General features: G+C 31.2%; 2 protein-coding genes across 3 annotated transcripts; both read right to left on the reverse strand.

Moving 5' to 3' along the window:
• Window positions 1-1968: 1968 nt before the first annotated feature.
• Window positions 1969-6199, reverse strand: LOC105130898 (probable iron/ascorbate oxidoreductase DDB_G0283291). Its single transcript, XM_011033626.1, has 11 exons — window positions 6100-6199; window positions 5831-6023; window positions 5598-5678; window positions 5355-5406; window positions 4722-4843; window positions 4457-4557; window positions 4254-4312; window positions 3829-3885; window positions 3643-3688; window positions 2845-2924; window positions 1969-2224 (listed from the first exon to the last, which is right to left on the reverse strand). Exons 1-11 carry the CDS (start codon window positions 6175-6177, stop codon window positions 2161-2163), a joined length of 933 nt encoding a protein of 310 aa, XP_011031928.1. The 5' UTR covers window positions 6178-6199; the 3' UTR covers window positions 1969-2160.
• On the reverse strand, window positions 6193-14402 carry LOC105130897 (E3 ubiquitin-protein ligase HOS1-like). 2 transcript variants are annotated; one of them, XR_843330.1, is made up of 11 exons: window positions 14118-14402; window positions 12757-13147; window positions 12282-12416; window positions 11988-12163; window positions 11110-11511; window positions 10847-11005; window positions 9677-10171; window positions 8642-8779; window positions 7429-8117; window positions 6920-7253; window positions 6193-6276 (listed from the first exon to the last, which is right to left on the reverse strand). XR_843330.1 is itself a non-coding variant. In XM_011033625.1 (10 exons), the coding sequence occupies exons 1-10, from the start codon at window positions 14232-14234 to the stop codon at window positions 7085-7087; spliced, it is 2871 nt and encodes a 956-aa protein (XP_011031927.1). In that variant the 5' UTR covers window positions 14235-14402; the 3' UTR covers window positions 6757-7084. The 2 variants fall into 2 exon arrangements, 1 of the variants encoding a protein (XP_011031927.1); XM_011033625.1 differs by lacking the exon at window positions 6193-6276 and having other exon boundaries at window positions 6757-7253.
• Window positions 14403-25717: the final 11315 nt, after the last annotated feature.

Consider the following 25717-nt stretch of genomic DNA (forward strand, 5'->3'; position numbering starts at 1 on the left):
TGGAGCCGTCTAATAACCAAAGGAGCCGTCTAATAACCAAACACCACTTTTAGAGACAATGCTTGGAAGATATTGACACCCTCTACACGGTGGTACGATGCGTTTTTTAAGATCGACAATGTTTTGTTGCCGACATCCTTTTTTTTTCCGTCTTCTTCTTTCTCTCCTCTTAAGTTTTACGCCAAACCCCACAAGATTTCATAATTATAGAATAAGCCATAAAATTATAAATTTTTTTTCAATTTCATCTATTTTATTTTGAATCTATAAATAATCTATTAAATTACAAATATTTTTCAATTTCATTCATAACATTTTTAAATATATAAATAATCTATTAAATTACAAATATTTCTCAATTTCACTACCTATGATTTTTTTAATCAATCAAATTCTTTTATTTTTTATTTTTAAAATTCAATCCTCATTCTTTTAATTGTTATTTATTTTATTAGGGATTATTTTTTATTTATTTATTTTAAATTACATTCTCCTTAGGTTTTTTTCTATCAATTTTTATCCACATTATTTTTGCTTTTTTAAAAAATATTTTTTTTACCAATCTCATCTTTCAATATTAAATTGGTTGAGAATTAAAATACCTTATAAATTGTAAGTTTTAGATATTAGACCAAGTTTAGAAAGTTTGCGAGTTTGCTTATTTGCCTTATTTCTCAACAGATGTTTTCTTCTTTTTTTTTTTAAGTTTTTTTTGCTAATTTTTTTGGTTTGATTCTATTGAATTAGCCCTTAATAATTTCTTTCTATTTCACCTCATAATTTTTAATCTATAAATAATCTATCATATTAACAATATTTTTTAATTTCACTCCCTATAATTTTTTTAATGTTTTAAATTTGGTATTTATTCTTTTAATTGCAATTTAATTTGTTTTAAATTATTTTTTTTCAAATTTCATCATAGGGTTTTTTTTGTCAAATTTTTTCTTTATTTTTTTCATTGCTTTTCTTTTTTTTACAAGTTTTTTTATTAATATTTTTCTATAATTTCATCATTTAAAATTAAATTTGTTAAATTTCTTAATTAAATTCAAGTTCAAAATTTTACAAATTATAGATTTTAGAGATTAAACCAAATTCAAAAGGTTCACTCGAGTTCGCTTTTTTTTTTTTATTTACTTTTGTTTTGTTTTTTTATTTTTTGAGTTTGATGTTTAGCCCTCTATAACCTTTTTTAATATCAACCCTTACCATTTTTAATCTATAAATAATCCATAAAATTATAAAAAAATTTAAATTTCACTCCATATATTTTTTTAATCTTTCAAATTTGATACTCATTTTTTTTTAATTATTAATTATTTTGTTTGATATTATTTTAGTTTTATTTTTCCAAATTTCAATCTCTCAAATTTTATCCTCATTTATTTATTTATTTTTGCTTTTGCAAGTTTTTTTTATTAATATTTTTAAATAATTTCATCTCAAAATTATATTAAATGACAATTAAACTTCTTAATTAAAATCAAATATAAGATTTAACAAGTTTTTAAAATTAAAACAAGTCTAAAATTAAAACAAGTCTAAAAGATTCATCTAATTTTTCTTAATAATGCTAATGTTCTTTTTTATTAAGTTTAACTTCTTTTATTTTTTATAATTTTCCTTCTATTGAGTTAGCATTGAGTTTTTTTTTTTATAGTATGAATAAACTTAACTATAGTTCTTTTTATCTTTTTTTTTTATCGTTTTTTTTCAATTTATTTTTTGTTTTTTTAATATTATTTAAATTACAACTTAGACCAATAACTCAGATTTTTTTTAGCCTGACACTTTTTTTTAAAAAAAAAAAAAAATTGCTCATCGTCAGGCGGGAAACACATCTAGTTACTTATAAGCAAAATAGAGGTAGGGCAATCATTCTGTCAACCAAATTTCAGTTCTATTTTTGGTTTTCGCAGTCACCTTCACATCTAAAAGCATATTTTCTTTTCCAAGCAAAGAAACTTTTGGACTAATATTTCAACTGAAACTTCAGAAAATTGGTCATTAGTGGATGTCAGATGAACAGACAAATCACCGTTAAATGCCTCTGAAGTTGAGGACCTAAATCATGAGATACAAGTTAATCCCAATTAAGAGCAAAATGATCTTACACTTTTGAGAGCAACAAGAGCAGTCTTTGATCATCTAAAGCTTTTATTCGCCGTATGTAAGCTTAAACCGCTCTTCCAAGTAGGCCCCACTGCGAATGGGGGGGAATCTACAAACATAATCAAAAGAAATTTATTTCCATTTTTCGATCCAAAACAATGATAATATAATTATTTTTACATGAGTAAACAGCAGTCTGTTTCCACCACTGTACGCAATTTTGGAAGGCAAAAGTCCAAGCACCTTGTAGAATTCTCGAGGCCTTTTCGAAGCTCCCTTCATTTATACATAGTTTGATTTCTATACACTACATCTTTGTAAACAAGTAATCAACCTCCATGTCAAACTAGTATTTCAAAATTCTCAGCAAGTTCCCGAATCTCATAAAAGCAGTAGAACTTCAAGTTAGTGATTAGAAACTAATGACATACCAGAGCGCTTTTATCGAAATGGCTAGCAAAAATAGAATGCAGTTTTTACTAGCTTAACCACCAAGACAGGTTAAAAAAATACGGAATGCTCCACTAGTAAAATCTATCAAGTGAAAAGGTATGGCTCCTTTCAGGGCCAACTTGACGAGTTAGATATTCTCATAATGTATACTGTTAGTTTGTTGATGAAAATTAAATACCCTATTATGGAGATAATTGTAAACACTAACTATTGATTACTAGGTAAACAGCCCTGAACTAATAAGAAAACTTTACAAGGAAAACATATTTAATTTACCTTGCAGGGCATGATGGACTGCAACAACTTTCCAAACATTCCACAACACAATCTGGGTTGGGATCTAAGAAGAATGCCAACTGCCACATTGTATCACAGAGAGTCAACAACAAAACAAAAATCCAATCACAGAAGACATGGCATATGCATAAAAAATCAATATGTTAGCACATGGCATAAAAAAGCACGTAGTTCAATTTCAACAACATTTGGAAGTAATTCTTCAGTCATTTGCATTTCTTTTTATCACCATTACCACGTTAGTAGAGTTAATATTTCTCTTAATAGCCATTATCATGTTGAACCATTTTATGACTTTCAAGACTGTTCCACCATACAGGATGCATTTTAGTTCTGAGATATTTATAAACTACAATTCAATTTATAAAGCACCCACTATTATTATTTTTAATTCCCTATATATGATGCAAAGGTTTCAATTTAAAGCTATTTTGAATTACACTGTATCGTATACTAGTTGAGCTGGCAACTTTCTTGTTATAAAATCTTCCCCCAAGCAACCATTTAACATCTAATCCATTCTATTGGATTACATAATAATTTTTCAACTTGTCATAGAAGTAATTCCAAACTGACCAGTGTGCAAAATCTGTAGGTCAGCATGTAAACAAGAAATTTGGTATCACAATATCAAAAGTCCTATAAACAGGTTCAAAAACATGAATATTTCACATGTCTAAAGAGGAGGCTTGTGACTAGAATTTAGAGTTGAAACTATTACAAATATAAGTCCACAAAAGATAACCCAAAAAAATAGAGAAGTGAATAGATGGTTACAGAGTAGCGTTCTTGTCCCACTGGCATTACTCTATGCAGTGTTGACCTGCAAGTAATGGATTTAGGATTAAAACAAAAATGGCCAAAAGGATGGACAGAATAACTTAAAAAAAAATATGACAGAACTCTCCAAAGAAGGAAAGATGTAAAGATTGAATGCCTCAAATTAGAGGAATGGTAAATTACCGGAACAAACAATTAGTCCACCTCTCCATCATGTCCCCAATGTTAACTATGAAAGCCCTGCAGATTCACATTTATGAAGTCATGTAAATTCGAAAGTGCAAGTAAAATGCTGATAAAGATGTTTGCTTAAGATTATAGGCTTTATGGTTTTCCAACAGCAATCCACAACACAAATTCATTTCAACAAAAATGGTCAGGCAAAAATTGCACTGACTGGTGTACTTAGTTGGACAGCTCCCATTTCGTTAATCATATGATCATATCAAAGTCATCATGTCTCATTTGATTTCAACAAAGAAAAAAACACGAGTTTCCATAGGATTAAATCATTATTAAGGTCAATTGTTCTGTTTGAACATACTAAAAACACTGCATCTTCTTACACCAGTTATTCTTTCAATAAAGTACAACTACTTCAAACTCACCCATTTATGTGTAGCACATCTTCCCACAGCCGTGGTTGATTAAATCTCTCCCGACATACCTATTAAAATTATAAATCAAGATAAGATGGCCAAATATTTTGCACTTGAAACTTTGCAGGGTGAGGATAGAATTCAAGGATCATGAAACACTAATAAAGTCCCTGAGATTTTAAAAAATAGCAAGTGGAGAAATATGCACATGCCTGAAGTCCTGGAACACCGTCGCTAGCTAGAAGAGTAATCATTCCATAATCTGAATGTTCAGAAGCGCCATATATTTGCTCATTAAAACACCCCAGTTCACCTGAGATAACAATTAGGTGGCCAGATTTTTATAAGAAATCAAAGGGACCAGCCAACTATCAATGCATGACCATGTTTTCCACGTCTCTATCTTCAGTTTTGCATCAAGTTGACAAATGCTGACATGTATATTACCCAAAAAAGGGGGAAACTAAGCCAGCATACCTGGATAATGTAAGAGGCGAAGGAAGCCATTCGGTGTGTCCAAGGCTCCTACTTTCTCAAAGTAATCTTCATCCAGATTTAAAGCCATAGCAATCAAATAGATTAATTTTTTCCCAGCAGACCTGAAAAAATAGAAGTAACACCATAGGGGACTTTGTATTTTGTTGCTATTTTCTACTAATGTAAAATTTCCAAACAACCACATAATGAGCATGCTTGAAGATTAAACTCCAGATAATCCACAATAAGATAGCTATGCTCAAACATACAACTGCCACTTTAAGCAGATTTTCCTGGAGATATATAATCAAGACATAAATACCAAGTTAGAGTTTCCTAACTAGAGAATAATTTTCCATGAAAGGGACAAGACTATGTCAAATTTAAAAACCTCTACTTCCACACTTTCCACAGATACAATCTCAAAATACTCAAAAATAATTACTAGGAAATCAAATTGAAAGACAGTCTATAACCAACCAAGATCATAAATACTCAGCTTTGCAAACCCATTTAAAAACATACAGTCAATGTAAGAAACTACAAGGATCATGACTTGCATAAGTATTTTTTATTGTAAGACTCTTTAAAAACATACAATCAATCTAAAAAACTACAAGGATCATGACTTACATAAGTTTTTTATGGTAAGACTCCATTGTCAATCTCCAAGATGGGAGTATTTCTGAAATTCCCAAGCCAAAAGAACAAATTAAATAATGATCAAAGTAGCAACATACATGTTATACACAAAGAGGAATATTCAGGAAAGGTATGCCATGGTTTTCAAGGTAAGATTCAAACCATAAGATAAAATGTAATGAAAAAAAAATTCTAACAACTGTGAAAGAAAAAGATATGTCTGAAAGCAAATACCTTGTGAAGGCCATTGATTAAGATTAGTTTGAGCCATATCCCCCGCCACAGGACCAACATAGAAGGTTTCCTTTGAGTCACCTATATCCAAATTTATGAATAAGACAATCAAGTTCTAATTTTTATTACATTGCCTAAACAACAATTAGCAAAAATCCGTGTTCAAATAATTGAAAAGGGTCAAATAACATTGTGCACTTAAATGACGAGCAAGAAAGAAGAGAAAAAAAAACCTTTGGATCTTGAAAGGGGGTCAAGATTCTCCGCATACAATGGAGTGTAACCTCTGTGGTGTTTGCGAGACAGCTTCATCTTCTCGTTCAAGGGGAGGGAGAAAAATTTCTTACTCTCTTCCAAAACTTTGCTAAGAAGTTGTTCTTCCACTCCATGGTTCACAAGGTAAAAGAAGCCACAGTCCACGCATGCCTGTGAGAGAGAGATTGAAATAACATGGCATGAAAGAAAACAAGAGTTGTTAGAGAGAAGAGAGTGAAATGAAGACCTGACGGATTGACTTGGCTGTAGATATGCGATCGGGCGAGGAGAGGTCTATGATTGGGAGTTTCACAGTTTCTGCCATTTCTCCGGTCTGCCTGACCAAAGCTCCCTTTTATGTCCTTTCATTTTATTTGGATGGCCAAAGTAGTTGTACGGTAAAAAGGAAGTCAGTGGTGATGACCTGTTGTATTGGGTTCTGTTCGATCAGAGTGAAAGTCCAAGCCCTTTCTAGCAATTTGTTTGAAAAAATGATTTGGTGTTATAATAGCTGTTTTTTATATAAATATATCTAAGAAATATTTTTTACATTTTTTTAAAATATAATTTTAATATCAGAACATTAAAATATAAAAAAAAACCCAGCCACATTTCCAAATACTTAGGTAAAAATAGGAAAAGAAAAAAAAGTGAGAAAAAATTAATTATGATGATATAAACTTTGTTTTTTATACTCACTATCATTAAAAAAAATATCAACAAAATAATTTTAAAAAACAAAATAATTTAGCCATATTCTTATGTGTCAAAAATAGAATTCTGCGTGCCTGATATTTTTTTTATTCACTCATTTCATGTCAGCTTATCTTATTTCTTTATTGGATTTTAAATCTCATATCAAGCACTTTAACAATAACACAAGTTACAGAAAATGAAACTCTCCAGAAAAGAAAAGACTGGTTCAAGACCTGAATTACTTCACGATACAAAAATGAGGCGAAAATCAAAAATCATATTTGATCAACATAACGGAGAACAAAAGGATGGCTTGAATTTCATATTCCATGTGCAAAAACTATAAATCAGTATACATTATGCTTGTATACCTCTCATCGAAACCAGTAAATCTTAGCAGTGCAGCCCTCCAAGAAAAAAAAAATCCTTGGCTTCATTTCACTGCTAGCTCATGCACTTCCTGCTTGTCACTGATCCTGAGAGAAGCGACCATAGAATGTCAGAGGCACCTATAGGTTACAGAAAGGAAACAATGTTCATCTTCTAGCAAATCTACTTCTTCTAACTCTCCTAGCGGTTGCTGCATGCGAACCAACTCCAACAATACTCTCTGGAATATGCTCCTCTTCTTCATCACTAGTTTCATCAGTTCTCCATCTCAGCCCATCATTCACCTCCCTTTCATCAACAATGAACTCTCTATCACTGAAATATCACGGAATCATAAGTACAAACAGAATATAAGAGCACTATATTGCCATTAAGCGAACAAAAAGCTTTTCTTAACGATTAAAATGGGTTTTTTTTGCTCTATAATGATTTCATAAGGAAGCCTTAGAAGAAAACAGAAGAGGCTAAAGGAAAAGAAATTTTGTTTTACCTCCAAGCTATGTCCTTTGGATCACCTATAGAAACCTTATTCCTAGATCTATCATTTTTATCATTAGGAAGACCATTGTAGCTGCCAGACATAGCCACTGGATTAGCAGTAATCCTATGGGAATATGGAGGAGTTGTATTTCGTAATTGCTGAGGAAACCCATTTTGTTCCCTTTCTGGAGAGATTTCATCGAATAGGCTGTGGTGCAGGTTGCTGTTCGGAAGCACTTCTAATGAAGTTCTGCTGGTCTCCTTTAATGGCGGGGTTTTCATATGACAACCTTGATGAATTCCAGGAGTTGAGATGCCATCAAATTTGAAATTTTTGTTGAAACCAACTTGATACTTTTGAGTTCTTTCTGGAGTTCTAAATAACCTTTGATGAAGAACAGATGAAGAGTCACAGTTACCCATTTCCAGGTGAGGACTCTTGATAGATGCACCAAATCTTGGTGGAGTTTTAAGAGCTTCTGGTTTAACAGTAACATTATTATTTCTCTGAGAAACCAGAGAAGAATCTGCAGGCAGGGAAATTAATAAACTGCTTGACTTTGGCTCTTGTGCCAAGGGAAGATCAGCTCTTTCTTGAATTTCAACTTCTTCACCAGAGGTGTTATGGATCTCGGGTGACAATTTTCCAGTCTTAAGCTGTTCCTGTTGAATTTTTGGAAGCAACTTAATGGATTGAACCTGTTTAAAGAAGGTATAGTTTGGTCAGTTACTTTAATCCAATTTCTTCCCGAAGATACTTATTATGAAATGCAGAGGAAGTGATGTTCCAACAAAGATGCTCTAACTTGCATCAATAGACAATGATTTTGCTCTAAGAAACCTACTGACAGTTAAGCACTGCTAGTTGGGCCAGCACTGTAGCACCCAAAAACTTGCATACTATTTGAAACTCTTGGAATTGAATTCACTTCACAGAGTTAAATCAATTCATGTGTTTGGAACCTTTTTGAGGGTATTGATTTGAAATCCATTTGGAATTGAATTTATAAAAACTGACCAAAAGCAAATCAGAAGGGGGGCCTAGTCCATAAGATTTCCCACAGGATTGATTTAATTTTTTGCTTGTTAATTAGTTAATCACTATTCTATTTTGGGAGATAAGATTAAAGAAAATCAGACTTAAAATTCATAACACCCCAGTGTTTAAGGCTCCATTTTCGGTAAAGATGCACACAAAAATTCTACAAGGTTTTAACACTCACAGCAAGTTCTCCTCTGTGGTGACTAGCTGATCTCATTCTGGATAAAACTTCTTCACTGAGAGAATTCTTAGAAATGAACTCCTGCTCCACACCCTGAAGTTTGCAATGAACATGGTATGCCTCCACATATCTGTAGCGCTGGGACAGAGAAAAATATGTCACAGAAAGTTACTGAGTAATCTAGAAGTAAAATGAAATTCAGAACTTGATTAAATAAAAATAACAGCACATAACTGTAATATAATCATTCACAACATCAAATTATTTGATGTAGCAGTCCCGGTGGAGTCTTGCTCTGGTGACAATAAAAAACACCAACCACTAGCATTCCAGGTTTTCAAAATTCACATCTTAATCAAACATTAGATGAGATATATAGGATTGTCTCAATCATTGTTTGATTAATTTTCAACCTTACCCGTGTGTTCATTTTAGTACGGGAGGTCATTGGCAATTATATAGTAGTGGCCAATAGCAAATATTTTGATTTTTGCAAAGTCTTCATTTTAAAAACTAAAAGGATATAGAGATGAATTTGTCAAATCATTTGCAAAAGTGACTCTGCTTGCTTCATATGCTGTAGAAGGAATTTTGCTTCAATTTATAGCCAAAACTTCACTGTGAGTGCATTTTAACTAAAAATGAACATGAAAAAAGGAAAATGGCAACTTTAGAACTGTACCTAATATGGAGTTTGGTGAGCCAGTGTCATTATTAGGGCTAGACAGCACAACTGATTGCAATATGATGACTTAGAAAACATGCAGTCAATGTTACATCAACCGTTCAACCAAACAAAAATATCATTGATCCCAGAATTGCTACCAACCTAACATCATAATTAAGCATGAATGAAAAGGAAAGTTTAGGGAATATGAAACCTAACCAAGTTAGTCACATAACTAAACATATTGAAAATTTCAGTTTGACATTTCTTTTCACTTATTTTCCCTTTTTAAGTGGTAAATTCTTCAAAGAGCAAAATTTTCTTCAAACCCTGAACCAAAGTTTATTAAGATTTGTGCTCGAAGTTACCTGGAGATAAAATACGACAAGAAGACTTCCAATAGTTGTTGAAGGGTCATGGAAAGCATAATCTAAGAGACACTTATGAAGATATTTCTCTTCATCCAAATTCCATGGCAATGATATCATTCGATCTACCAGATTGTTCTTGATACAAAGACAACAAATTTCATTCACCAGTATCTCCATCCAGTTTTCCCAGGTCCTGCATTCGCCTTTAAGATCATCAGAAGCATCTCGAGGTGGTCTAGCCTTGAACTTATTTTCCCTGACTTTGGTGCAGAGCATTCTCTGATGCATAAATGCTTCAGTCAAAAGCGCACACTGCACCCTAATCCGAACAGCAGTAACAGCATCATTGAGAGAAACCATTTGAGATCCATCATGCCCAGACCATCTTAAGACCATCAGTGCTGTTTCAGGATTCTTCCTTTCTAACAGCACTTGAGCAATCTTAGGATGAGTTGATGGGCCTGAAATCTCAGGAAGAAGGTTGCAAGCTTCCTGTGAAAAGTACATCAGTGAACAGCTGTCAGCCATGGAAAGCATGGAGTTCACTATATTATGAGAGGATTAGAAACAGTGTCACAGCCATTCTCAAAATGTAGCTACAGATACACTAGTATCCTCAATACAAAGCATATGTCACCACAACACATTGAATATGAAGAATTTTATGCACTTTAAGCATAGCATACAGAATGCAAGAATTCTAAGCACTTTAAGCATAGAATAAAGAATGTAATGATGGATCTAGATAGGATGTTTTCATACTCAAGAGAGTATAATTTTCTCACAAAGGATTTTTTACCCATTAGTAATAAAATCTCTGGATCTTTTACTTAAGGAGAATACGTACTAAAAACCTTGACAAAAGTAGGATTAGAAATAGAACCTCATTTAGTTACGTATAGCTTGACAAGCAGTATTATTAACTACACATTGAGTGAGAAATAGATGTATTTTAGTACTTAAATTAAAAGATTTCACTTGTATGTTACATTTCTGTATCATTAAACTTTCAGACTTCATAGTTCATATACAAATAACAAGAACTACCAACAAAAAATGTAGCTTGACAAAAATTTATACTGTTGTATGCATTGCCTTGATCGAAGGTAAACTTGGTGACAAGATTAATTGACTATTCAGCATCAGAATAAGTAGAAATCCCGTTACCTGGAGAGCTGCTTCTGTGTGATCATCCAGAAGATAGAAAGTAAGTGATTCCAATAATGAATGCCTGGTTATACCAAATGTAACTGAAAAGTCATCTACAATATGTCGCCAACTTTCATCTGGCATTGCCCAATGTCGATCAAAAAGATAATAAAGAAACTAATTCTATGTTAAGAAAACAAAGGATAACATAATGCTCAGCAAAATGAGAATATATAATCATTAGAAATATATTTAAGAAAAATAAAATAGATAAAGGATACAATTGCTTGCTTTGCAAGCACCAAATCAGAACTTCCATGTAAAAATAGTACATCAGCAGCAGATCGGAGATTTTCAAATGGATAGCATGCTGCCAAACCCTCTAGCTTAGACCTGAAAAACAACCTTCCATCCTTCAGCAATAATGCAAGTTCTGACTCCTCTCCCTTTTCTTGCATATGGCCCGGATCTATTTCAAGATTGGTGAGAGCATCTTCAATGAACAGGGAACCAGACTGCATGCTGGACTCAGTAGATTGATTTGGTACATCAGGCCATGAACGCTTAATTGCAGCTGATTTCCTTTCAAGGACAACAGCACGCCAAGATAATAAATTGCTGTAACGAGACCCCACATTCTCCAGAAAGTGATGTCTTACACACCATGCTATAATCTCCATATGCTGAAAATCAAGAACTAACGATAAGAAAGGATTATGAATTGCATGCAGCTGTCGAAGACATGATATTGGAAAATGTGGTTTCTGCGACACTTGTGGAACTTGAACAAGCTATTCCAAGTTCAATAGAACACACAGTCCAGATCATTATTACAGCAACGGTGACAGAGATAAAAGTACATGCATTAAAAATTTGAATGTGCAGGATATTTTTGAATTCCATGCTAGTTTCTTGTTTAGTGGGCTTTTCAAAAATAAGCTAAAAAATCATGTCCACAATAGGATCTAAATGTATCACAAAAGATTTGCAAGGGGAAATGAAAAGGGATGGAACTGGATGACATTCTGTGCTGTAGAGTAAAAACATATAGGAAAGCAAGAACTACAGAAAAAAGAAAGAAAGAAAGAAGCAAGTTTAGAGCCTATAAACAATTGAATGTAGCATTGTGTTAACAACTCAATCCTATAAGCAACCAAACCTGCTTCGCCTTTAATATGTTCTCTTGAAGGAGCTGCAAGTCATGAAGCTGTGCTGAAAGACTATCCTTAAATGACAATTCCAAAACTTCAAGGACATTGGATATTCCAACCAGATGCACAGAAAGTTTAAGAAGTAAACTCAACCTAGTTTTCATTTCTTCTGTTTCAAGGTTATCTAACAAAGTGTTAAGAATATTACACTAAGGCAAACAATCAAATAACATACATGCAGTTAAACAAAGTAATAACAGGCCATAGAATATCAAATTTCATAAAAAAAAAAAGAAGGATACATATCGCTTGAAGTTCTGCTATGATGTTTTTAAACGTGCGCTTGCACCAATCCTTGACAACCACTTCATCCAACAAGAAAGCAATGACAGGATCACTGGACACGGCACTTTCATCCATACAAACATCTGTAACATCTGTTAAATTTATGTTAAGGCTGTTCATAAGTTTCAGCAGAGGGAGACTTTATCTTTTTTTTCAATTTCCTTCAGAAACAAGAGTACATTTCTACAAAGCATGAATGCCCAGACAATCACACAACAACAGAAGTACTAGGCTGTCCTTGTTTCAAATGTCACTTTTACAGTTCTCTTAGTTTGTTCAAATGCTTCCAAGTAGAAAAAAAGGAACAAAAAGTGAAGAAATAATATTTTAGGGAATTGCCTCTGCAAGAAAGCTAAGAGTAGATTTCATTTAGAAATGATTCCAATGCACCAATTTTCAATGCGATTAAACATAGATGCAGAGAAGGGATACAGTGACAAATCAAAGAAACCAAGTTATTTTCCAAGGCAACATCAAATAAAGAATAGAGCCGCTGGACATCAGTAGTTAATTCATTGTCAGCATCTTCTTTTTCTTGAAATCTTTCATCGCATCTTTTGGAGACAAGGCCAGACTCTATGCACTCATAGTAAAGGCGAGGACGGATCCTAATTCCAGTCTTTGGGATAGGGATTCTACAAATGGGGCAAATATCACACCGCTGACTACACTCAGAGCATAAGGAAGCATGGCTGCATGAGTTCAACACATACTGAACATAGCGCCCACAACTTCTCAAATCTCTAGTTGCTCGACAACGCTCAACTTTTGCTTCACTGCATAATTCAATTAAATCAATAGATGCCAAGTGTTCCAATGCTTCCTGTAATAAGAATCAGCAACAAGATATAATTCCTCATAAAACAAATAAACAATGAACATACAGAACGAGATGTGTCAAATCCCTGTACTGAAGTGCAAAAAACAAAACCATGAATGCTTGAATCCTCAAATATGGATAGGTGACAATTGGATGAGAACAGAACTTTAACTCCAAACATTCAATACACCATGAGTTAGGTATAAAACCAGTTAGATGAAGCTCGTGAAAGAAAAACTGGGTCCCCACAATACCTCCTTTGAAAAGGAGTAATGGGTTCTAACCTTACCAGCTTTGTCAACACAAACAGCCAGCATATCACCTCCCTGTCAGCAGCTCAGACGAGTGCTATCAAACCCAATCTCAAGAAGCATGGTCATTAAGTAAAATAAAACAACTAGAGGCACAATGTATGAAGTAGCAACACATTAAAAATCTGACTCTCCAACTACACCATACTACAAACTTCGCTTTTTACTCATTGTATGTATTATCAATACATCTAAATACACAAATTAACTACCACGTATCAGAATTTTTATTTTATTTTTCTCTAATCCTACTAAGGAAAGATCAGTTCATAATCATGGTTCAAAAGCTATGTTCAGCTATTTTCTCCATCCCACATTCTACAGCAAAAATGACAAAACCCTGATCGGATGATCCCATATATACTTGAGATTACCGCGGGAGGTCGTTCCAATGAACTAATAACTATAAGCAGATAGATTCATAATAGCAAGCAGCTGCTGCTGCTTAAATAAAAAGGCTAAATTGACTTCAAACAACAATACCATCAAAATAAAGAGTTCCGCTTCAAAATTGAAACCAAACTTAAGACTTAAGTTAATTCTGTCACTCACGGTGAATGAGACAGTAAGGGTCCTAAAACCCTAACAAACAGCAGTAGCATGATAGCTAGCGACAGCATTTAGGGTTTTACAAAATGATTAAGAAATGGATTTTTACGTACTTGAACAGCTCGGCTGCTGTAGTTAGGTTGAAAAAGGGAAGCCGTGAATCTTGCCGTGCCGCCGCAGTCGGCAGAGCTAGAAGGTGAAACACGACCGTTCATTTGGTTTCGCTCCATATTTTCAGCCGGAATCGCGATTAAAGGAACAGAATTAAAGGAGCATTAACCTTAAGGGGTGAGAAGGGTGCCATTCCTCCTGTGCTACTTGGTGACTGGCACGGCAAGGGAAATAATTATAACTTTTTTGCCACTAATTTTGTCTGCGTTCTGTTCGGAAGGTAAGTGCGTTTTCGTTTCCAAAAATGAGGGGCCCAGACCGGGTCAAGTCCAATGGAAAACCTGGGCCTCTTCGACCAATCAATCATTGACGGTAATATTATTTTACTTTACACCAGCTGTCATACGCTCGTTTCATGGGCCTATAGTCGTGAAGCCATTAGGGCAAGTTCTTATGTTATGAGGCCTGTCAAATTATTTGGACCTGTCCTCCTCCAAAAATAATATTTTCCTACGGAAGGATATCAATATGATTAGCCCAGCCCGTGGTCTCGGGAAAAAAGCCCAAATTACGAAGTCGCCGGGTAAATGCATATTAATTATTGTTTACCAAAACGTTGTTATTTTTTTATACCAAGCCGCAGGGTAAACGTTATTTGTATCTGCAGTGATGGCATAGTATCATCAATGAAGCTGTATGTTTTTCAGATTGATTGTGCAGTTTGATGGCTTGAGATACCGAAGCGATCTGCGCCGAACAGGAAAAGAAAACACTAAGAGAAAATACAGAAAATATTGACAATATTGAAACAAATGCCTCCAGCAATGTTATGGCAAGGGGAGGAATTTAGATAGAGGTTCGATATATAAATGTTGGTGGTTATCTCATTAATCATTAGGTTAATCTCAAACGTAGGACAAAGACATGCCTTAGATATCAAATTAACCATGTTTTGGATCATTCTCGAACAAGAAGATTGATCGATGAAATCATCTGGGTCTCTCAAGTCTGATTCTCTCTGCTCGTTAAAATTGATAATCAAGTCTTGTTTAATTTAATTTTATCAGCGCCAGCTGGTCTGCAATACTTTATATATATATAGAGAGAGAGAGAGAGAGAGATTGATTAATGCAAATACGCTATTATCATTGCAGAGTCTTGTTTAATTTAATTTTATCAGCGCAAGCTGGACTGCGATACTATAGAGAGAGAGAGAGAGAGAGATTGATTAATGCAAATACGCTATTATCATTGCAGCACATGAAAATAACATAAGATTTTTGTGTACCCTATATGCGCTATTATCATTGCAACTCATATTAATTTGCGGGGAAAATGACATTAGTTTTTTTACTAAACTCTAATTTTTAACTAGTTTAATATTAAAAATTAAAATAAAAAAATAATATTAAAAAATTATTAAAAAGCAAAAACAAAACTATGCCGAGAAACGTTGTAGCAACCAACAATATTTTAAAAAAATTACAAAACTAAATTCTCAATCATCTTAATATCAAAAAATTAAAATAAAAAATAATAATTTAAAAAAATAAAAAATAAAATACAAAACCATATAGAAAAATATCATAATAATTCATAATATTTTTTTAAAAATTACAAAATAAAATTTTTAATCAGTTCAATATTAAAAAATACAATCGACAAAAATAATTTAAAAAAATATTAGAAAAAAATTAATTTTAAGAAAAAAAATAAAAAATAAACAAAAACAGGGAATGTTGAAAAAAATAAAAAAAAATCACTGTAAATTATTATTATAATTTACAGTACATTAGATGTAGAAAAACAGTGATTCATCCACAGCATTTAATAGGCATGGTACAGCATAGGAATGGGCTTTCAAGCAATTTTACTCTCTTTTTTCCCCCTATGTGAAAGCACTATCGAACAAAAAGACCAGCCCGACAGCTGAGTCGTCTCGGCTTCTTGTTAATTTAATAATACACAGGCAGGTAGAAGCTCAGAAGAATAAAAATGGACAAGTAGACCACGTTAGTCCTTAAAGCAAGTTTATGCTTCCAAGGGCATAGGGAACAATGCTAGCTAGGAGGGCAGCAAAGTAAGGGCATTGTTTAATCGCCACGGCGACCCTCCTCCTGTTTACAGCCAACCAAGAGATGTTGGTGTGGCCCTAATCATCATTAAGAGCCTAATTATTTATAAAACTGGAATGATGATGATGATAAGATATCAAGATGGGGGAGGCTTTCTATAGATTCATATGCGCAATTTTAAAAGAGAGTCCCTTCAAGTGGGCTCCAACTGTACTGAAAAGGGAGAGAGGAGGAGATCTTATCATGGCCATGATGACCACATCTTTCATCATTTGAAGCAATGGCATGATTAGGTGAGTCTAAGCTAATAATTAACTCATAGATTAATGACTTATTTGCCATCCTAAATGATTGTGCTATTATTAAATCATTCTCCAATTCCCATTTGCAATTAACAACTACTTCGCCAACCAGACATGCTTCCTGAACAAAATCCAAAAAAAAAGAACTTGGTACATTCCGTTTTAGAATCCAATAATGCCCCTACCACCCACCCGTGCAATCATAATTTCCGTTCAATACTTTGGGCATGAATGTCATTCACGACCCAGACCGTGCCTCCGAAGCACGCCTGCCAAAACATTGATTAACTGAAAATACGTTTTTAAAGTATCTTTTTTAAAAAATAATTTTTATTTATTTTAAATTTATTTTTTATATTTTTACATCATTTTAACATCCTAATATCCAAAATAATTTTTATAAATATAAAAATATTATTTTAATATATTTCAAAACAAAAAAAACAATTATAACATTCTCAAACATCATCCAATTAATGATTATATTTATATTGGTTTTGGTATTACTTTATAACATTCTCAAACATCATCCAATTATTATATTTATATTGGTTTTGGTAGTATGTGATAGTTGTTTTTTAAAATATTTTTTTTTTTAAAATATATTTTTTATTTTAAAATATATTAAAATATTATTTTTTAAAATTTATTTTTAATATTAAAAAAATTAAAACTAAATAAACACATCAAAAGATTTATTTTTAAAAAAATGTTTCTTTGGGCTGCGTTTCCTAGCAGCCCCTTAACAAATGATCACATGGTTACCAGCTCAGCCGGTCACATGGGGGTGGCAATACCCCCCATGCTTGCCAACACAATTTCAAGTTTGAACTTTCTTTTCTTGGTTAATGGTTGCACGTGCACGTGTGGGAAATCCCGTGATCAACGGTCTGGATCAGCATGCGAATCATCTAACGGCTGCGAGAAGTCCGTACGAGTGGTCACCGCTGGTGCCAGCGAATAGGGAAATGATTTGTTGGGGGGTTTGACCGTTGAACAGATCCAGCAAAGACACGGTGACTTTGACTGAGAGTGCACGTGCGGGTTTTGAGGACACACGTGTGCTTTGCTGTCTTAGGGGTGCATAGGGAATGGTGCGCCACATAGGATCCACATGAGTGGTAATAATGGAGGCGCACGTTGGATTTAAGAACCCGAGGTGTGTAAATTCTTGTTAATAAATAAACTGGGGAATATCTTTTTAAATAAACGAATGGTGGGGGTTCTTAATTCATTTTCACCCACCTTTCCTTCGTTCAATATTATTCCGTTTAACTGTCACCTCTCATGCACTTTATTTCTCCTTATTTTTTTTTATAGTTTTTATACATAATTTAATTGGTAATAAAACTGCTAATGATAATTTGCAAAGAATGTCAATCGATCTTGGGATTCAAGTAATAACAGTGTCTCCGCGTCGTTTATCGGATATTTAAAAATAATATTCTCCTTTTCACTTTAATTGATATAAAATTAACTAGCTATTTTATTTTTATTTTTTTGGGAAACGATGTTAAAATCACAATTTAATAACGTTTCAAAAAAATCATGGAAGAAATTCAAAAAAGTCATGCTTGTATGTTTTTTCATGGAAATCTTACGAAAGATTACTACCTTTTTCATTCAAGAACAACAGCAGAAAACCCAAGCCTTGAGTTTGTATGTGTGTGTATATAATGAGTAAAAAAATTTAATTTATCATCATAAAAATATGCTAAATAAAAGAGGTAGAGTTTATACATGTTTAAAATTATAAGTATAATTAATGGTAAACATGCTTTCAATACAAAAAATAATAATAATAGAATTATAGCATATAAAATAAGCATATAATCAAGCTTGCAATTGATATTAACTCAACATTCTACATATTTACTAGTCATAAAAAAATATTAATGTTTAAAATAAAATAAAATGGAGTACTTACTTTTTGAAGAATTTAAAAATAATGAGAGTTTTGCTGTTGTTAAGGATAAATCATTTGTCCTAAAAGTTTTATTACTTTTCATTTATACAACTAATATATTTGCAATATGTTTTTCAAGATTCCAACAACGTCGACATAGTTTAGATACACTTTTAAATAGAATCTTTAAACTATATAATATAAGACTAAAAAATCTCTCAACAATGTAAACATAAGTTCAAGATTTAGAAAGAAATCAAAGCTTAAAATAAAAAGAAAATACTAAAATATAAAGCGAGAAAGAGTATATAAAAATCTTTAAAAGAAATCAAGTTTGAAACTCTTCTTTCACCCTTTTTTATAGTAAATTTTAGAACATAAAAGGTTTAATTATTAATTTTTATCATTATCAATGTTTGACTAACCATCATAAATGAAGAATTAAATTTAGAAAAATCAAGAGTTTTTTTAGATTAATTTATCATTCACTCATAATTTATTTATATCATGTTCATTAAAAAAATTCAACAATTCCCACATGAATGGAATTTGTTTCGGCAATTTGAAAAAAACAATTCAAAGATTTGTTGAGAAATACTTATTTGACAGATTACTACATTAGGATACATATCTTTTGGCCATGAACCTTTCTTAGTAAAATACAATCGAATTTACTCATCTTAATAGTGAAGGTAATGTTTTGAAATATTCATTATTTTGTGTAAATTAAGACAATGATACTCACAAAGTTCTTTACCTATAGATTTTCTTTGTTTATTATTATTATGTTCATTTTAACTCTAGATATTTTTTGAATTCATGAGTGCTTCAGAGAATTCAGCTTAAGTCTTTCATGTCAAACTTGTTAATTAACATATTCTTAGTATAATTGTTCGTGTGATCGTTACTATCTAAAATTAGCATATCATATATATATAGACATACAATGACATAACTTTTATCCATGTTTTTCATATAAACACATTTATCAACTTTCTTTGTTTTAAACTCATGTGATAACATAACTTTGTCGAACTTTTCATTCCATTGTTTAAGTTTTTCTTTCAAAATATTTAACAATTTGACAACCTTATAGATTTTTTTTTCTTGTCTGTTGATAACAAACTCCTTGGGTTATAAATTCCATATAAACCTTCTCTTCAATGTTACCATTTAAGAAAACTCCTTTTACATTCATTTAAAGTGTTTTTATATTGTTAATAGCTACAATGACTATTAATATTCCTATAATAATTAGTCTTAACACAAATAAATATCAAATAGTCCATACCTTCTTGTTGTCTAAACTTTTTAACAACACGTTTAGCTTTATATTTTCAAATAATATCATCAATTTTTATCTTTATTTTGAAGATCCATTCATGACCTAATGATTTACTTCTTGGAGGAAAATCCATTAGTTTCCATGTTTAATTATTTATAATGGATTCAATTTCACTATTGACTATCTGTTTAAAAAAAAAGCTTCTTAATAGGACATGGCCTTCAAGTAAGTTTGAGGTTCGTTTTTTGTGATCATTGCTATTTAAAATTAGCATATTATATATAGAGAGACATACAATGACATAACTTTTATCCATGTTTTTCATATAAACACATTTATCAACTTTCTTCATTTTAAACTCATGTGATAACATAACTTTGTCAAACTTTTCATTCCATTGTTTAAGTTCTTCTTTCAAAATATTTAATAATTTGACAACCTTATAAAAAAAATTTCTTGTCTGTTGACAATAAACTCCTTGGGTTATAAATTCCATGTAAACCTTCTCTTCAAGGTTACCATTTAAGAAAACTCTTTTTACATTCATTTAATGTGTTTTTAAATTGTTAATAGCTACAATGACTATTAATATTCCTATAATAATTAGTCTTAACACAAATAAATATCAAATAGTCCATACCTTCTTGTTGTCTAAACTTTTTAACAACACGTTTAGCTTTATATTTTCAAATAATATCATCAATTTTTATCTTTATTTTGAAGATCCATTCATGACCTAATGATTTACTTCTTGGAGGAAAATCCATTAGTTTCCATGTTTAATTATTTATAATGGATTCAATTTCACTATTGACTATCTGCTTAAAAAAGAAGCTTCTTAATAGGACATGGCTTTCAAGTAAGTTTGAGGTTCGTTTTTAACAAGTATATTAAAAAATTAGGACCAAATATTTTGGTCATTTTTTCCTTTTAATTCTTTTTAAACTCAACTTCTTCATCTTTTGATTGATTATGATTACTTTAGCTAGCCTTAACTATTCTATTAAGTGGATAATTTTTTATGCTCCCATATTTTGAGGTGTTTGTAGGAATGTCATCTACCTTTTCACAAGTCATATAATGTTTTATTTTAATTTTTCATGGGGTATTTTGTTAGGTATATGATTGACAATTATAATTGTCCCTTACAAATTTTGAGAAGCTCTTGAACTTATCAACATGACATTCATTATTTATTTAATATTTGGTTCATACGTTCCATAATATCATTTTGTTGTGGTGAATAAAGAATAGTAATAATAAAAATAATAAAAAACTACTATAAAAGTATAAAAATAATTGATAAATGTTATCTAACTCAATACAAAAGTGATAATTAAAAGCATTGTTCAAACCCACTAGCCAATGTTATGAAAAACATGTTTTGACTCACAAAATCATACGATTGTACGAGTCAAAACATATAAAACGTGTGAAATTGGGTTAAAAACTTGAAAATCAGTAAAATCGATCAAACATGTTCAAACTCGTTTAAAATCGATCTGACTCGTATAATCGGACTGATTTCGTGATTTCACCGTAAAAATGAACTACTAAATGTTGAGTCAACACTTCAAAGATAAGGCTTTTAGAATACGGATTAAAGTCACATGTAATGTGGCAAAATCACAGTATTTTATATTCAAACAAGAATCATTTAATGGTTAATCTAAAAAACAAATCATTATGTTCTTTTTTACTTGGTTTTATTAAAAGAAGCTATAGAGTCTTTTTCTTAAAAAAAAAACCTGGAACACTGTTTTGCAATTTTACTCCTCTATTTAACAACATTTACATCGACTTATGATGTTATTAAAGTCTTTTCCAAGGCTTATTTATTATTAATAAATATATATTGTGGTAAACTTTCAAGCCAAATAGAGTTAGGGAACATAATATTTCAGATGATCAGAGTTAGTAAACTAATAATGTCAAATATATCAAACAAGATCTTCATATACTGTTTGAGACATATTTAGAGTTGCTTGGGGAATTTTATTTCGATTAAAGTTGGGATAGAAACCAAACATCTGAAATTTTTCAACTATATATCGTAGGTCTAATAATTCATCCAAACAAATAAGAAGGATATTTTTGAAATCTGGACTCAAACCTATTAAGAATATACAAAAATTGAAGATTCAGACCACATGAAAAACTTTTAACATAAATTTTTTTATTTAATTTTAATTTTTTTGCTAGTGTATTAGACATTGAGGGATCTATCAAGGCTTATTGTGATGGAAACAACCAGGTTATCATTAGATTTATGTATCCTTCTTATCCATCGGTGATTACTTTATATTGAGAAATTTTATTTTTATACTTTTTATTTTTTCATGTCATTAATTTATAGATTCGTAATTTCATATTATCTATCTTTTCCGTATTTTTTCATGTCATTAATTTATAGATTCATAATTTCATATTATCTATCTCTTTCGTTTTATTTAGATCACTTATTAATTATAATATTATTAATGTATTTTATTAAATTTTAATATAATTTAATTTCTTGACTAAAATTATTAATATATAATTAATTAAAAAAATTATTTAAGATTTTATAATTTTTACAATCTGAATTTATATTGTATTTTTTATAGTATACCAAAAAAAACATATTTTTAGCAACCCTCCCTTTAACCCACATAATTCTTTTATTCATGCACGAATTAAAAAAAAAAAACGAGAAAAAGGAAAGGTCACTGGAGCAGCTGAACCACATAATGCGGTTGGTGGGTAGAATGGAAGATCAAAAAGGGCTAAAGATTCCGTGTGTTCAAGACATGACCAGGCCGAACTGTGAAGTCGTCTAATCAAATGCTGGGACCCAGTAATAAGGGACCTGAAACTCTAGCCATGTAACACAGAGCACAAATGATTGAGCGCAACATGATTGCAGGGCGCACCAGAGGACAACATCGTAGTTGAGTGACAGGAACTCCTGGAGGGTCCGGTTTCACGTGAGAATCACATGGATAAGAGTCTCGTACGGGCGGAGGAGGAGAGTGACGGGATATTGTCTTGTCTTCTACTCGATAGAGATTCAATCATTTACATCCTTGAATTAAATGTTCCATTTGGAGGGTTGGAGAGATTTTACGATTTGGAATCGAATCATCCGAGTCAAGATTTGAAAGTTTTGTTGTTTTCTTTCCTTCCATTTCACCTTTTATCCTTATTTTTCTCCCCAGTCTATCGCACTGATATCTTCTGTTTAATTTCACATCAATTGACGCCAAGTATTTCTTGGATTTTTTTAAAAGCGCATCCCGAGTCAATGCGGACACTATAAATTCATTGCCTATTGTCACTGGATTAAACAAAAAAGGAAAAGAAATGGCTCGTTAAAGAGAGGATAAGCAGGTAATTACAAAATGGAAGTTATAGATGCAGCCACTAGCATCCCACAAGGGACCGAGTTCACGTGCATATCACATGGAGAAGGGAACTCATGCGGCCAAGATGGCGGAGGGGGCCATGATAACACCTTGTTGGCTAGTGAAGACGATGAGAGAGAGAGGGGGAGAGAGAGTTAAAGGGATTGATTATTGGAGACTGTTTAGAGAGAGCACGTGGGACAACTCTATCTCTCACCCATGGGGACACCCACAATCACCATCCAACATCTTGTCTCCCGTCGTCGTCTCCTCCGTCGAAACTAAGACACCATTTTCCATCATTCCTCGAGCCATGCATGGATGAGGTTATTTCGTTTCGGGATATATTTCAGTTTGCGAGATGGATGGTGCGGGCCTTTTGGGTGTTTTTCTTTTGATTTACGGGTTCTATTTTAACAGATCTCTGGGTCGGGTTGACTGTCTCCATAAACCTAACTGTATGATTGCATGTAATTACTATTTGATGACAGAAGAAATAATATAAAAAAATTAGAAATATACTTGATTAAGAATCAAAAAACATAAATTTATTTTTACAACAATTTAATTCTTTTTCAAAATAATAAATATATAAAAATATTACACATGTACTAAAAGAAAATAGTGTTTTCTAGTAGAAATGGTATAATTATCAATTTTATCAATTTTTTTACTCCAACATATAGAAATGGTATAATTATCAATTTTATCAAATTTTTTACTCCAACATAAGAAAATTATAATTTCTGTTTATTTGTTTTTTAATAAGTTTTTCTTATATTTTTTTCTCTTATTACTTGGTATTTTAATTATTTTACACTCGGCCTATCTATCACTATTTTTCATCTTTATTTTTGGTAATATTTTTTTAGTTTTTCCTTTTCTTGTCTTTATATTATTTTTTTAAAAAAAATATTATATTTTACAATTTGAATATTTATCATTATACACTTGGTTTATATATACCGTCCTTTTTATTTTTATCTTTAATACTTTTTATATTTTTTTATATATTTTTTTAAATTATTATACAAAGATTAAAAAAGTAGTGTATCACTGTAGCAATTATATGATCATTTTATTATATTTTACAATTTGAATATTTATCACTATACACTTGGTTTATATATACCGCCTTTTTTATTTTTATTTTTAATATTTTTTTAATTTTTTTATATTTTTTTAAAAAATTATTATACAAAAATTAAAAAAGTAGTGTATCACTGTAGCAATTATATGATCATTTTATTTTTCTGTTACGTTTAAAATTAGTTTGAGATTTTACATATTTTTATTAACATATATAATTCTTTTTATATTTTATTATATATAAAGATCAAATTTTTTTATTAATAATTATATTTTTTACTCAATATTAAAAAAAATATTAATAACACCTACACATTAATTCTTTTATATTAGAATAAAAAAAATTATTTGAATATAGTATTATATGAATGCAATGATGCTAGTTGAATTCTTTTTATATTTTATTATATATAAAGATCAATTTTTTTTATTAATAATTATATTTTTTACTCAATATTAAAAAAATATTAATAACACCTACACATTAATTCTTTTATTAGAATAAAAAAATTATTTGAATATAGTATTATATAAATGCAATGATGTTAGTTGAATAGATATTTTAATACTTTATTTTTTATGTTTATTGACATATATAGTTCTTGATATATTTAATTAAATATATACATTCATTTTTTAATTTATAATTAGATTTTAAAAAAATTAAAAAACTTGCATATTTATTTTTTTTTACAAAAAATATTATCCAACCCGCGCTCAAATAATAAGTAGTATTATCTTTTTATGTTTTCTATGTTCTTAAATAATAATTAGACACCAATAACTCGTGTTTATTTTCCTCGTAATCTTGTGAAACGACTAGTGTTTTATTAGTCAAGTTAGTACCGAATTGGTTGTTCCTGGCTGATGGTTTAATTGTTCTTGTTGGATTATTTCCAGTTCACTGAATAGGCAAAGCTATTATACAACTCATCCAAGACAAGATAGGCACTCAGATATCAGGTTAGCTGGAGTCGGCCCAAAAAAAAAATGACGGCAACAACAATAATTGCTTTTGTTCCAAGGTGATAAGGGTTACATCAAAATCAAGATCGAAGTTAATTTGGAGGGCTAGAAGGGAAGGTGCCCCCTCCAACTGCAGACAGCTTGATTGTTTTACTTGTTCCCCGTGAAATACGAGTATTCGAGAAAAGTACTCAGATGGGATTTGGTTGTCTGTTTTACCACACCGGAATATGGTAATTCCAGCCACCGTGATTTCTTCTAAGCTATCCGACTTTCAGTTGATTTTACGAGAAATACCGACTTGCATTCAAATCTAAAGATAAGGACAGCGGTATGCCAAACTTCATGCAAATATAGTGAAAGAATGTTTGGAACGTAGTTGAAATCATGTTATTTTGAATTTTAATTTTTTTTGTTAATTTTTTTATATTTTTAGATTATTTTAATATATTAATATAAAAAATAATTTTTAAAAATTAAAAAAATATATTTTTAATATATTTTTAAATAAAGTTTTTTTAACCATAATTACTATCACAATTAAAAACTCTCAATTAAAAATGTTAAATGACTTGATTTTTTATTTAAATTTTTAA

Source organism: Populus euphratica, unplaced genomic scaffold (assembly GCF_000495115.2).
Source record: "Populus euphratica unplaced genomic scaffold, PopEup_1.0 scaffold43.1, whole genome shotgun sequence".
Classification (NCBI taxonomy): Eukaryota; Viridiplantae; Streptophyta; class Magnoliopsida; order Malpighiales; family Salicaceae; genus Populus; species Populus euphratica.

Bases quoted from the DNA above. Each gene is read 5' to 3' on its own strand.
- LOC105130898 (XM_011033626.1), bottom strand. From the start codon at position 6,177: ATGGCAGAAACTGTGAAACTCCCAATCATAGACCTCTCCTCGCCCGAT. The intron at 6,024-6,099 runs GTCTTCATTTCA...TCTCTCTCACAG, and splicing joins CAGCCAAGTCAATCCGTCAG to GCATGCGTGGACTGTGGCTT. The intron at 3,689-3,828 runs GTAATTTACCAT...CATTACTTGCAG, and splicing joins TGGACTAATTGTTTGTTCCG to GTCAACACTGCATAGAGTAA.
- LOC105130897 (XM_011033625.1), bottom strand. From the start codon at position 14,234: ATGGAGCGAAACCAAATGAACGGTCGTGTTTCACCTTCTAGCTCTGCC. The intron at 11,006-11,109 runs GTATCCTTTATC...ACATAGAATTAG, and splicing joins TGCTTGCAAAGCAAGCAATT to TTTCTTTATTATCTTTTTGA. The intron at 8,780-9,676 runs GTAACTTCGAGC...TCTCTGTCCCAG, and splicing joins TTGTCGTATTTTATCTCCAG to CGCTACAGATATGTGGAGGC.